Source organism: Triturus cristatus, chromosome 10 (genome assembly GCF_964204655.1).
Source record: "Triturus cristatus chromosome 10, aTriCri1.1, whole genome shotgun sequence".
Classification (NCBI taxonomy): Eukaryota; Metazoa; Chordata; class Amphibia; order Caudata; family Salamandridae; genus Triturus; species Triturus cristatus.
The window spans coordinates 813,328,564-813,343,430 of record NC_140593.1 but is presented as its reverse complement, the minus strand read 5'-3'; the positions used below and the strand labels follow the sequence as shown (position 1 = coordinate 813,343,430).

General features: G+C 46.3%; 1 protein-coding gene across 1 annotated transcript in view; it reads right to left on the bottom strand.

The window, feature by feature from the left end:
* Nucleotides 1–6,450: 6,450 nt before the first annotated feature.
* The window catches only part of LOC146790048 (nucleoside diphosphate kinase B-like), a 59,025-nt gene continuing 50,608 nt past the window's right edge, over nucleotides 6,451–14,867 (bottom strand). Inside the window, exons 4-5 of the mRNA XM_085628385.1 lie at nucleotides 9,676–9,788; nucleotides 6,451–6,876 (exon numbers count right to left, since the gene is read on the bottom strand). Of these exons, the coding sequence (XP_085484511.1) occupies nucleotides 6,756–6,876; nucleotides 9,676–9,788 (234 nt within the window). The 3' untranslated portion in view covers nucleotides 6,451–6,755. The remainder of the gene's footprint in view (nucleotides 6,877–9,675; nucleotides 9,789–14,867) is intronic.

The following is a 14,867-nucleotide window of genomic DNA, read 5'->3' as shown; positions in this document are numbered from 1 at the left end:
ATCTCACTGACCCTTCTAAGGGAAGTGATGGCTACAAGGAAAGCTGTTTTCCATGTGAGGAATTGCAGTTCGCATTTATGCAAGGGTTCGAAGGGAGGCCCCATCAGCCTTGTGAGAACGATATTTAAGTTCCACACAGGTGAGGGTGGTACTCTGGGGGGGAATTATTCTTTTGAGGCCTTCCATGAAGGCTTTAATGGCAGGTACTCTGAAAAGTGATAGGTGCTGCCTGTTTTGTAAGTAAGCTGCAATTGCTGCGAGGTGTAGCCGAATGGATGTATAGACTAGATTACACCATTGTAGGTGGAGTAAGTAGCATACGATGTGTTGTATAGACACGTCTAGAGGATTGATTGCGTTGTTACGGCAATAAATAACAAATCTTTTCCACTTGGCAGCGTAGCAGGCTCTAGTGGTAGGGCGTCTAGTTTCTTTGATGACGTTCATACAGTCAGGGGAAAGGTTTAGGTACCCGAATTCTATGATTTCAGGAGCCAGATCGCAAGGTTGAGCTGAGCTGGGTCCGGGTGCCTGATCTCTCCATGGTTCTGGGTTAGGAGGCATGGTGAGAGGTGTAGCTTTTGGTGTGGTACTACCGAGAGTTCCAGCAGCGTGGTGTACCACGGTTGTCTGGCCCACGTTGGAGCTACTAGGATCAGTGTGAGGGAGTGCTGTTGTAGCTTTCGCACCACTAATAGAATGAGTGGGAGAGGCGGAAAAGCGTACTCAAATTTGCCTGACCAGTTCATCCATATCGCATTTCCTTTGGACAATGGGTGTGGGTATCTGGCGGCGAAGCTTGGGCATTTTGTGTTTTTGTGGGTGGCGAAGAGGTCTATCTGTGGATGCCCCCACATTTGAAAGAACGGATGAAGAACCTGTGGGGAAGTTCCCACTCGTGGATCTGCTGTGTCTGTCTGCTGAGCAGATCTGCCACGGTGTTTTGGACTCCTGGGACATGTTGAGCTAGGAGAAAGATTTTTGGGGGAATTGCCCATCTCCATATGCTTTGTGCTAATTGAGAGAGCTGTGGAGAGTGTGTGCCGCCTTGTTTTTGAATATAATACATGGCCGTCATGTTGTCTGTGCGAATGAGGACTGCCTTGCCTGAAATCCGTGGTTGAAAGGATTTCAGGGCTAGAAAGATTGCTAGTAACTCCAGATGGTTGATATAGAGTAACTTTTGTTGCGGCGTCCATGTGCCCTGCACTGTGAGGTGTAATAGATGAGCTCTCCAGCCGGAGAGCGATGCGTCCGTTGTCAGTATTATTTGGGGAACCGGGTCCAGGAACGGTCGACCTTTGGAAAGGTTTGTGGTGTTCCACCACTGCAGAGCGTGATGGGTGCGACCGTCTACCAACACCAGATCTGTCAGTTGCCCCTGGGCCTGGTTCCATTGGCGCGCTAAGCACTCTTGGAGTAGACGCATCTGGAGTCTTGCGTGAGGCACTATGAAAATGCAAGAGGCCATCATCCCTAGTAGTTTCATAAACACTCGTGCTGGAAGGGAGTGTTGAAGTACGAATTTTTGTCACAAAGCCTGAATGCTTGCAATCCTGGCCGGATTGGGGTAGGCTATTGCTTTTGAGGTGTCTATGGTGGCACCGAGGTATTGTTTTATGTGGGATGGTGTTAGCTGGGACTTTTAGTGGTTCACCGTGAAGCCTAGTTGGTGAAGTAGTTGGATTGTGGTAGCATTGTGGTGTACACATTGGTTGTATGAGGTGGCTTTTATCAGCCAATCGTCCAAGTATGGGAAGACGTGAATGGGCTGTCTTCTGAGGTGTGCCGCCACCACCGCTAGGCACTTGGTGAATACCCGTGGTGCTGTTGTGACTCCGAACGGGAGCACTTTGAATTGGTAGTGTTGTCCGTCCACTACAAATCTGAGGTACTTTCTGTGAGCATGATGTATTGGAATGTGGAAGTATGCGTCCTTCAAGTCCAGTGTGGCGAGAAAGTCGTTCTGGGAGAGGAGCGGAAGTACCTGCTGGAGCGTTACCATGTGAAAATGGTCTGAGTGTATGTATGTGTTTAGGGGCCGGAGATCTAGAATAGGTTGTAGAGTCTCGTCCCTTTTTGGTATTAGAAAATATAGGGAGTAAACCCCCAAATTTTGTTGATTGGCAGGAACGTGTTCTATTGCCTGTTTTTGTAGGAGGGAGATTACCTCCTGCTTTAGCAATGTGGAATGTTCTTGTGACATTGGGCGTTGGCTGGGTGGAATGTTTGGGGGGGTAGATGTTAATTCCAGGCAGTATCCTGACCGAATTATTTGGGTCACCCATTTGTCTGAGGTGATGGTCTCCCAAACATTAAGTAAATCTGTGAGTCTGCCCCCGACTGGAGTGGAATGGTCTGGGGGGAGCGGGGGGGGCGGGGGGGGGGGGGGGAGTCATTGGGTAGTAGGTGTGGCAGAACGGGCGTTGTTTGTTTTGCCTCTGCCCTTGTTGTTGTTACCCCTGTAGCCGCCTCTTTGGTAACCTTTTGTAAAGGTGGTCTGAGTAGGGGACTTGTACAATGTGGACGCTGTGTCTGAGGAGTAGCCTCTGGGCGGGTGAGACTGTAAGACCCCCATGGATTTGCTGTATCCGTGTCCTTTTTCATCTTTTCTAAGGCCTCATCCACCTTTGGCCCGAATAGATGTTCCTGGTCAAAGGGATGGTTAAGGATGGAGGCTTGTACTTCTGGTTTAAACCCAGATACCATTAACCAAGCATGACGACGGAGGACGCTGGTGTTAATGGCCCTGGAGGCTGTGCCTGCTGCGTCTAGGGCACAACGTATAGAGGTGTTTGTGATTGTTTTACCCTCTTGAATCAACTCATTGGCTTTACTTTTATATTTTTCAGGGCGATGTTGTATTATGCTCTCTAATTCGTCATAATGAGCCCTGTCATATCTGGCCAGCAGTGCCTGAGTGTTTGCTACACGCCATATGTTGGCGGCCTGGGATGCTGTGCGTTTGCCTGAAGCATCTAGCAGTTTTGATTCCTTGTCAGGTGGTGGTGCATCGCCTGACGCTTGTGAGTTTGCCCTTTTACGTGCCGTAGAGACCACTAAGGAATCTAGTGCGCTGGTCCTCTAATGTAAGAGGGATCTGAGGGAGCAGGTTTGTACTTCTTTTCGATACGTGGGTTAAGGACCCTGGCTCTAACTGGGTCTTTAAAAACTTCTGCCGCATGCTTTACCACCCCTTTGAGCATGGGCAGTATGGAGGTGGACCTCTGTGTAGTATCGAATGTGTCTAGGAGGAAATCTTCCTCCACAGGGTCATTATGCATGTCCACCCCATGATAATGTGCTGCTCTTTGCAGAAGATGGTTAAACCCTAGTGAATCTTCAGGTGGAGATGGTCTAGAAGGGTAAATATCGTCTTGTGGGACGTTGGGGATATCTGGTATATGGTAATCGTCCCATGGATCTGGAGATCCTGTAGGGGTGGGGTCTTGTGGCACATCCCCTGTATCATAATATGGGTCCTCATGATCATCATCGTCTGGAGACGGAGTAGGAGAACAATGAGGAGGGGGTGGAGGTGGGGAAGGAGGAGGAGGTGGAGGAGGAGGGGAAGGTATTCTGAATGGAGAGGTAGCAGAGTCCTTCCTCTTTGGAGGCGGAGCAGGCTTCTCCAAATGTTTCTTCTTAGTAGAGAGCGTCAAATGTCCAGTTTTTGGATCCTTGTTAAGAGTTTTTTGCAAGGGATCCGGTGTAAATAACTCTGGTGAGGTAATTTGGTCCGTCGGCGCCGAAGGCGTCGGGGCCGATGATTTTTTAGGTTTTCCGTGCCGGTTTGATGTTTAGAACCCGGCTTGCGACCCTCCGGTCTCTTGGTCAGCGCCGAGATGTGCTTTGGCTTGGAAGCGTCGGTGCCGGTGGCCTTGTGTGGTTTGGTCGGCACCGAAGATGGCGTCGGTGCCGAAGGGATGGGTTTCGACCCCGAGGGTTTCGGTGCGGAGCTCGGTGTCGAGGTGGAGGCAGTCTTCTTTTTCGGTCCCGAAGTGTGTTTCTCGGCACCGCTGGCAGGCTGGCTCGAGCCCGAGCCGCCGGAAAGCTTACTTGGCTTCTTCACCGGGCCCGAAGGTGGGGTGTGTGAAGCAGTGTCTCTGGTCTTGCCTAGGCCCGGAGGCGAGGGCGTGACCGAAGCCTTTTTGGGTGTTGGCGCGGGTGTGGGAGGGGGTAGATTGGTACTCACAACCCTCTGCGCCGGGGTGATGTCCTCCACATCTGACTCGGCCTCGGAGGCGCTGGCGAGGTCCTCTTAGGTGCGATGATGTTCCGGATCGTCGATGTCGTCTCCGAAGATGTCGACTGGAAAGGACGTCGAGGAGTGTGCCATGTTCCTTCTGGCTCTTCGGTCCCGAATAGTCTTTTTGGATCGGAAAGACTTACAGGCCGGACAGTCTCGAGCCTCGTGTTCCGGGGAGAGGCAAAGGTTGCATACCTCATGAAGATCGACGTGGGGAAATTTGGACCCACATTGAGGGCACTTTTTAAATGGACTTCTTTCCATGACCCGGGACCGGAGCCTGGGTAGTCCCGAAGGCCGCCGTCGACGACGACTGGAACCGAAGGTTTGTGTCGATGAGAAGGCGCGTTGATTGAAGAGATCGTGATCGAAACAATACAGCGATTGGGGTGAGGATTGCGCATCGATCGTCTAACTGGAAGCTGTTCGGAACCGGAGCGCGAAGATCACATCCGAGCCCGATGGCGGAAAAAAACAATCGGAGGATGGAGCCGAAGCCCATGCGCAATATGATCCAAAGGAGGAATCCCTGACCTCATGACTTCCAAAGACTTTCTAAGAGGAAAAACAAACTGCAAACATCCGGGCCCAACACAAGATGGCGATCTATGCAAAAGTGTGTAATCTGCAGCTCATATGCCTCGAACTTGATGTTACTAGTATTTGTTATAGACCGGACAGATTCAAGACTGTGCCCGTGTACTAAAATAGGACATGTTCCTTACACAGCCCCAGGACCACAAAGCTCAACATCCATTCCTACTGCCTCCATGCAGGAACACAGTCCCACACTTTTCACCTAAACAAATACCCAGATACATTGTACAAATCAATGCGAAGATGTCCTTGTCCTGGCTTTCAAATAAACACAAAACCCCACAGACATAACCCACCAATGTAAATTAAACGCCATTCATAGTGTGATCTGCACTGGCAAAATGCCCAAGGAATCCTGCCAGTTATAAGTTTTGATGGCCGCAAACGGTGCTGCTCTATAAAGAAGCAACTGAGGTAGTAAACCCAGTCCCTATAGCTAACAAAATGCTTATTGGTTCTTTAGCAGGCTTCTCTCCTATGGTCATAAAGAGCAAAAACAGGCCCAGGTAAGAACATTTTAATAAATGTGTTAGCCTAGTTCTTTTTTATCTCAAGGCAAAGAACAGGGCAATGTTATACTGTTTCGTAATAACAGCACCCAACACCTCACATTAGAACATTGAAATGTTGAGGGGTCCATAGAAGACAATGGAATGCTCCAGGCTTCTAATGCCTGGTAGAAGCCTGGAGCATCAACATTCCAATGTTTGTTCACAGAACAAAGTCCTCACGGAGCCAGAGGGGATTTCAACCCCCTCAGGCTCTGTGAGGCCTTGGTTTTACAAATGAGAACATTCTGCCCTCTAACGGCGGAATGTTTTAATAGCCTTCGAGCCCCATGTAGTGAGCTCCACAGGTCATTAAAGTCACACTCTCTTGTTAAGGGGCCAGAGCTGATACACTGCAGCGGACCTTTAATGGCCGATAGAGCTCGCTACGGCAGGCTCTAAGGCTTTAATATATAGCTCATGTAACAAGCAGAAAATCTTCATTCAACAAAGCAGCAGGAAAGTGTGTTAAATATACACCAATATCCAAACAAATCTTAATGAAGTGCAAACATAGGTTCATCCATGAACAAGCGTGACATGGGATGGGACAGGACTGCTGAAAAGAGGGGATTGAATATTGAGGAATCAGATAGGTGAAAATTAAAAGTTATATGAAAAAGAATGTTAAGAAGGAAATTGAAGGCAAGAAAGGAGGGACGAACAATTGACAATATGAATGAAGAGGGACGGAATGTAATAAATGCAAATAGCTTTATAAGCACTGGAAAAACACAATCCTCCTTATTTTGTATGGAGCTAAAGAGTAAACATTGATAAACGGAAGTTAGGAGAGGGGAGCAGATTAGTTCTAAAAGTAGCTTGTCAGTTGCACAAATGTGCAAACAACTCAGTGCAAACCTGATGGAAAAATCCTCTATCCAACCTAACCGCTGTTTACCAAAACCTAAAAGCCCTAAAGAAGCCACTTCCTCTTGCACAGTTTAAATAAAGATATATGAACCAGTGTTTTTGCAAATTCAACCCTTCCCAATATTCTTCAAAGAGAAGACTAAACAGAGCAGACTAGAATAAACCGGAAAGTCCACACATGGCTGTAACAAAACTGTATTTATTAGAAATCCTTGAAGCAATGCAACTTCCTTCCTTCTTGTAGGTCATAGCGAAGGTCAACTGACATGGGATTCGCAGCACCGTGCAGAGTGGCCAGCGAGGGACTATGCACTATTTGTCCATCTGTGCACAGAGGCAGACATCAGGCAGGGTGCAAACCTCTTTCACTGCATGGCGCTCACTGGCAGGAGGTAGTTGTGCTGTCACAGGTTGTAAAGAGGTAGTTCAGATCCCACAGTATGTGCCAAACAGAGGGCATGGGGTGACCCTACCCAGCCAAGGGGTGTTCATTCCTGGTATAGGTTGCCATAGTCACAGAGCTCCCAGTCCACCAGCTCATCACCGTGGAACCACAGGCTGATCTCCTTCTGGGCCACCTCCACCGAGTCGCTGGCATGAATCACATTCCTGTAAGAGGTTACAAGAGATTACATCGTTTTCAGAAAATAAGAATCCAAAATGGTGCTCATGTTCTAGGGTATTGTGGGTTTCAGGCTGACATCATACCTAGATTCCACCTACGTTGACACCCAGCAAACATAAAAAAAATGTTTCACTACCACACTTCTGGGTCCAACCACTAGATGGTGGAATTAACAGCATTTGAATCTAGAGAACACTTCACACTGCAAAAACAGTGCAATCTCTACCATGCAACACACACAAATGGCTCCTTCAGCAATGTAATTAGAGTACAGCAACTCCCTACCCAACAAACAGCACTCTAGGCAACCACATCAACCACACTGTATTAAAAAATTAACATTTACCTATTCTCTACAAATAGCCTTCCCCTAAATGACAAGAGTTTCCTCTTTCAGAGTACACTCTTCCACCCCTTCGATGCTCTAGGCAAAAAGAACCTCCATGAGCCCAGCACTGTACTAGCCATGTGCCTCCTGCAGCCACTAAAATACTACTTCACATCTTCCCGCGATTGTGAAAGTAGCTCTTCTCAGTGATGGATGCACAGAGAACAGCAGCAGTATCCTTAGCCGCACACTCCACCCTTGGCAAACAGTGTGCCACTCTGCCCCTGCGAGAGTAGTGTGCCAATCTTTCCTATGCAAACAGCACCCCCACCTTTTCAAGGCACAAAAGCGATCTCCTCCAACCAACAGTGACTCCTCTGTTCTGTGCAAACTCTACTCTGCCTACCTGTACCAGAAGAACTCCACCCAAGGCCTGCTCACAACCGCTGCGCACAGGACTTTACCATTAAACTCGACTTCTCCCAGCCAGGGGCGTAGCATGGGTTGCCAGCGCCCAGGGCTAATTTTTTTAAGAAAGTATTGCGCCCCCTAACCCATGGACCGTTAGCTCAGGAAGTACTAACAGTCCAGGAGTTAGGGGGAGCAGCCCCTTTTTTTTCCCAATTTCGCGCCCCCGGAGAATTTTGTGCCCGGGACAACCGCCCATGGACCTCCCCCACGCTACGCCACTGCTCTCAGCTAACAGCATTCCTCATGTTCCCTCTATTAACAATTTTCTTCCTTCTCTACTGTGAGGTCATTCTCCCCCCTAGGTTCTGCAGACTACACTGTACAAGTTTCATGGCGACAGTGTTCACCCTGCGCTCAAGTCCCCATAGATATCTCCTCAAAAGCAGATGGCATTCCCTTGTCTCCTGCAATTTACACATGGCATGTGCAGATGGGACTCCCTTGCAGCATAGTTAGTGTGAGTTTTAAAAAGGCTTCAGATTTTGTGATTTTTTAAAAAGCATTCCCACCTTCATTATTCACCTGCAAGTTAGGTTTTTATTAGTATTTATTCCCAATTATTTGTTATTCCATGAAAGAACAATGTTCCTTCAGATCTTCCAAAATAGTTGAAAAAGGTATATTTGTGCATGGATTCCAGTGGTTTTGTCGCATTGCAAGAAGAAACCGTATACTTTTCATGTTAGTTTTGTAAAACACACAAAGCGGTTGACTGAAAATCTATACAAAAAGTGCTTCAACGCCTCATCAGCGGTAGCAAGCACTATATAAATGCAATTACAATACAATAGTACTGTGAACACAACATATCTAAGCACTAGAAACGAGCGTTCCTTATCGAAAAAATTGTCGCATGACTGGTGTACTACGCCCCTCATTGTTATTGAAGAAGGTATAACTCACTTGTAATTTCGGTCACTGAAACTAGTCTGTCCTCCTCTCAGATCAAGGAAACGTTACTCACTTATAATGTATGGGATTCTGTAATCCCTGTAAAAAAAATGGTTTCTAAATTCTCTAGAATAGGCGATTTGAGGTGCACCCAGTCACCCATTGTAAAGAAATGACGTAGTTGCTCTGCTGAAATAACGTATTACCGTGGATATCTGCTGTCACAGAGCCTGCTGCTAAAGCCAGCAGCTGAGGCGAATTAGGTCATTGCACCGTGCACAATTAAACCAGCAGTTTGAAGACAAAAATTAAACGTGGCTTTTCTTTCTTCTCCTCCGTTTTTCTAGCTGTACAGTGACAAGCAGAAAGGTGACATTCAAGACATGTTCATTATAGGAACGATGGAATCTTTCTGCATGGTTCTACACATTTCCTGTTACTGTGCCTATTTGAAAAATACTGACTTGTATTAAATTGATTCCAATTGTGTGTCAACAAATATCCAACAGCTTTTTTTGAAGCGGGTTACTTTTGCACTTGAGATTCAATTTTTATTCATCACGTTTGAGAACCCGCTCTTTTTCATATGAAAGAGCTATGCACCAACCATTTAAGTGGTGTGAGGAAAAGGGGATGGTGTGACCATGTTTTTTAAAGAAAAAAGCACCCCCTGCCGTACATAGGAAGGATATTGGAAGTCACTTCGGAGTTCCAAAACATTATAAAAGGAACTCTGCTTTAGGTCAAACTCCTCTGTGACTTGCAATATCCTTATAATGTACAGCACGAGGTGCTTTTCCCCATATATAAACCCTCAGTTTGTTTGTAATGTAGATCTTAATGCTGTGCGCTCTCCTGCTTCCAAGTCTTACATTCAGAATATTATGAGATGTTTGTTTGCAGGCTAAGTTCCACCAGTCATACATACTACACACAGCGAAATGGCTGCCGTCTACGGCTCAGGTGCTGCAGATGGCGTGGTTGCTGGTCGACATACCATCACATTTCTCAATGCACCATGCCCAACCTTTCACCCGCTACAAATTGCAGCGTCGTACCAAAGTTCTGACAGCAGCCATGTTAAGTCACCTACCTGCTGATGTGAACACTGTAGTCCCCGCGGATCGTGCCTGGCTTTGCCTCAGCAGAGTTGGTCTCCCCCACCATAGACCTGGAAGATCTTACTACGTTGTAGCCTTCCCACACCTGCGGAGAAATGACAACATGAACCGGGAGAGAGAGTGAGGAGAAAGAAAAAAAAAGGAGAACGAGCGCGAGAGAGCCAGGCCGGAAGTCAAGTAGGTCACAGAATAAGGGAGGAGGATCTCAGACCGATTAAGAATAATGATCATGGTGTTGGAACAGACCATGTTCATTATTTTGGTGTCTGAGTAGCCCTTAGTTATCCCTGTGTCAACAGACTGGGACAAGTGTGTTGGTAGAGGGAAGAGCACGTGGGGGACAGGAGAGTAAAACTGTGAGGAGAATGATGCAGTATAAACTAACTTACATACTAAACTTCGATGTTAAGCAGTTGCAACATACAAGCAAAATAGAAAGAAAGCATGTGTACATATGAATGTGTTAGAAATCAATCTAAGAGGTTTAGCAGCAGCACAAACTACGCAGTTTGTGTTATTGACCGCCTGCTTGGGTGGGTGTTGCTGCTGCAACAGGTGGAGTAGACATTCTCCTGTTCTCCTTGGACCACTCCCATTGGTTACTTCCTGAATTAATACAAACTCTCAGGTATTCTAGGCACCATAGCTGGTGAGAACTAAAGTCACCGGAAGTACAGCGAGCCTTCGGTCACCGAACATATACAACACTTTTGGGGAGAAGGAGACTGGTCATGGTGGAGGGAGCAGTGATCACAGAGCCCTGCGAAAGAGCACCCACTACACTGTGGGAAGACTGATCCTCACAGGTTTCATCCTGGAATATGAAGGACAGGAGTAGATTGAAACTATGGTTGAACAAGCATTGGCAAAACCAATAAGGCTACTCCTTAGAAAGCTACCCTAAATTATTGACTTTGCCAATGCTTGCAATTGTGTATTACTGGCATGCCATGACCCAAGCGCAGGAAGGCACCACCATGCATGTACACACGTGTGCATGTGCCAGAAATTGGGTAAATCATTCCAAGGGTACCACAGTCTGAGACCATGCATTGTGACGCATACAATGTACGAGTCTGCGCTCGTGTTTTGCATGCGCACAAATGCATCATAACACACCGGGAGCCATTTTTTACTTTATCGGTCTAATATGGCCAAATATCCATGATGGAAGAGTAAACTAAGAGGTTTTGTTTTATTAAAGTGCACCAAAGAGCTTAAAAGTCAAGTGAATGGTGAATGGCTCTTGCAGACAAAAAAAAATATTTAAAAAAAAAACACATGAGACGGGGTGGAGGAAGTGGAGTATGTAGCACCAAGGGAGCACGAGATCGGTGAGCCTCCTGAAAAAAACAAACCAAAAAAAACATACAGAATTAAGAAAAATCCAAGCAAATGCATGCGTAATCTACTTTAAAAAAATGCTCACATATGTGACACGCCGAGGTCTGATAAAAATGCTGATGGACTGCTTTGTCAGCTAATGCCAAAAGCCAGCTGTCAGTAGCCAACAACTGAAAGGAACTGTCCAAAAGCCCTCTGTGTTTTTGCAACAGGAGTGCTTTTAAGACAGCTGATGCAGCCTTTAACTGTCTAACTTCTGCTTTTTAGTTGTCATTTAAACTTCTATACTCTTAGTTCATAAGCACGTCTGCTCTGTTTACACTTGACAGATGCGCGTCATCAAAAGAGGAAGCAGCCTCAAGAATCTACCCACACTTGGGACACGCCCACGCCTGCTCAGCTTTCACTTTTCAGTTCCACTTCTCCTTTTAATCTAGTATACCTTCTTCCATATGGTCTGGCCCTATCTTTTTGGAGTGGGGGGGTGGGGGGTTGAGGTGTGAGATGTCTGAGGTGCTGGGCTGCCACATTGATTTGGGTCCTTGGGTGGCCCTACTTGTTACCATGAAGGAGGTAGAGGGACCATGGTCCGAAAGAGCTTCCGTAGGAGGGACCTCCTTGGTAGCCAAACAGGACATTACCCTTTACTGGCACACTGTAGAAAGGGAGTGGACTGGTACACGCGCCAAGGAAACCAATTTATAAAGCAAGGAGCTGTAGTTAAAAACATGAGCGGATATGGGACGGGTGGTGGACGTATCGTGGACGATGTTGTTGCTTATCATTCTGATTATCTTCTGTTATGGTCTGATATTAAAAGTGATGTTTCAGGTGTTTTGGTGCATGCTGTCGCAAATTGTTAAACCTAATAAAATGTGGTTATTGAAAATAGCAAGCATACTCTGATTAAACAGTGGAGTAGAGGGTGGTGGGTTTTGTTTACAGGGAGGTCCTGGAAGAGGCGACAGTGCCCTTCTAGACCAGTCACCAAGGTAACAGCATCCTGCTGGGGATGCTGCAGAGCACCAGTATGTTATGAACAGATGGAGACAGGTTTCACTGGGCACGTTAGTTTTTAACTGATGAATGGCACAGAATATATTTATGAAGGACTGCAAATGAAACTGCAATTTGAGATTTTGAACACAGCGGATGAGGAACACACCTCAGGATTCTAGGTGGACCAGCGGAGAGGTCTCAGACTGGGCTTTTGAACGAGCTTTAGCGGATATCCAACATGCTTATAGACTTACTACAAAAAAAGGAACACGTGCAACCAATGTGGGAGGTGCGGTAATGGCATGACCTGCTGATAGATTCCTGAAGGTGGCTCGTGCAAGTAACACAGCGGTAATGGATGAAACGTTTATTGTTCGCCTCGGATCTGAGCCCCTGCCACCATAACCAGGAGAAGAAAGCTTTTGCACATCAAAGGAGATTTTTCCAGCATGAAGAGATAATTGGAGATGAAAGGTTGTCGAGCAAACTGAAGGAAGAGGCTTCCTCTCTTATAGGTAGATACAGCAAGAGTTTATCTACATAACCTTGCAAACCAACCAGATGAACTTTTTAATGAGTGATCCAAGACTAATCTATGGGGAACCAGGAGGGTGGAACAGATGTATACAACATGGTGCCGCAGATAGGGGGAATGTCTCGCTGCAGTAGGGTGGGGGACATTTTGCTTGTCAAGTGGTTTATTAATGCCTTTTGTTTCTCCTCTATCGTTTCTCCTAAATGGCTATAATTAGTCTCAGAGTAGTTGATCTCTCATAGACCCCGAGCGCATAATGCCCCACACCATGGCAGTGGAACCCTATGCGAGGCGCTGAGCAAACGATATGGTTAGTAAAAGTGTAACACTCTTTCACCGAGAAGATGGGCGAGGGTCATGTGAATCTAGAAGTCTCAAACTCTACAGTTAGTTACAAATAAGGTTTTTCTTCTGCAGTTTTACCTACTCAAGATGTGCATCATCTTAAACGCACTCTTTCTGCGGAGCGAGCTTGAAGTTTAAGTGGGAGTAAAGCATTTCTTTGATGTTGCCTGCCTACTGCTTCATCTGATGTTATGTTAATATTAACAAACGTGTATACTGCTGACCAAGGAGCAGCTTTACATATGTCTGAAAGGGGATCTTTCCAAAGAAATCTGAGAAAGCAGCATTCTTTCTTGATAAGTGTGCTCTACGCCTACAGAATAAAGTCTTGTTTGCAAAGGAATAACAAGAATGCTCTACAAAATCCTTCGCTGAACCCCACTAAGCTGGCAAGGTTTTCCATTGCAGGCGCTCTCCTACGGAATTTGTGGGACAACGGGCCCCTTTGCAGTTGTCCAGCCACTAAAAGGACCACGAGGGATTTGCAGTTAGGTTTCAGGCCAGAGAAGGAGGGGGGGGGGGGGGGGGGAAGAATAGCCTCGACAGGTGTCTAGGACAGTCTACAGGGAGCCTCTGATCATGGTCTAGCATCGCTGATGGACCTCCCCAGCCCTCTTAACTAGCCTGATCACAAGATGTTGATGGAGAAGATGCATTACTGGGCTAGTTTACGTCATTCCTGCGGAAGATGTGCACTCGGGTTATTAATGAGCGATTTATGGCTCAGCATTGTTACCAGTGTTATCGCTACTCCTCTTCGTTAATTTCCTCACCTATATTGGAGCTTTAAACTTCTTTTTGACGGGCTGATGTGACAAATCTGCAAATTTTTAAGTTCCAGAGGATCTTATTGTCAAGTTAATTATGGACATAGGACTACATGAGTGACATACACAAGCACCTGTGCTCATTTGAGGCACCAAAACTACCCAAGGTTTCATGCAGTGTCCCTTTGTTAAGTTAGTCATTGTACATTGGTGGCGGTGCCAGCGTTTGTGTATCGCCTGTAAAATGCCACTGTCCTCGGGTGTTAAAATCAACGATATTAGATCATCCACATCAAAAGTTACATTTAGGGTCTCTTCCAGATCCTCTTCCAATTTGGCAGTGCAGCTACTTCTAATAAGCGGTCAATAATTTGCGGATCTAATTTAATTTGCCGAACATCTAATGATAAATAGTATTCTTTGACTCTGTTGACTGCTAGGTGTTTGCTCAGTAAGCACCCATTTTTACCTTTATTATTGCAATGATTTTCAGGCCTTTTTTTCCCTATTAACTATATATGTCCAAATTTATCTCCATTCTCATATTGCCAATTTTTTTTTTTTTTTTTTAAGTTCACTTTTGCCAACCATTCTTCTAGGCATGAATGCAGATCCAGGCGTGCGCACTGTAGATGTTCTGTCACCAGCAACAAATATTTTGTGAGCACATTTGGCACTAAACTAATCCCTGTGGGTAACACTAGGAACTGAATGTATCAGTTCCCACACGCATCTTCTTAAGTCGAATATGGCCAAAAAGCCACTTTTCCGTTTTGGCTTTTGACAACTAATTTGCATACATATTTATCAATTCAAAAAATTAAAATCCAGGAGTTTGTGTTGTGTCCTGTCCTCTAGCGCATCATCTATGTCATGGCCAAAGAGGTGCTCCCCGCCAAACAGGATATCACGCGACTGCTTCTGGACGGGAACCAAAAATGCTCAGCTATGAAGGGCAAAATTAAGTGGTCTATTGGCCGGGTCTGCCAAATCAAGGTCTTCAGTGTCTACCAAGAAAGGCCGCTTGGTACGTTTGTTGTGCTCCTCTGGCCAGTCCTGTGTGACACTCCCCATGTCCTCCCGCTGTTACCAGCCATGTCTGCTCAACGAGGACTTGAGTTTCCAATACTCCACTGAGTCGCTATCGCAGACTCCATCTTCTTACCCCACTGAA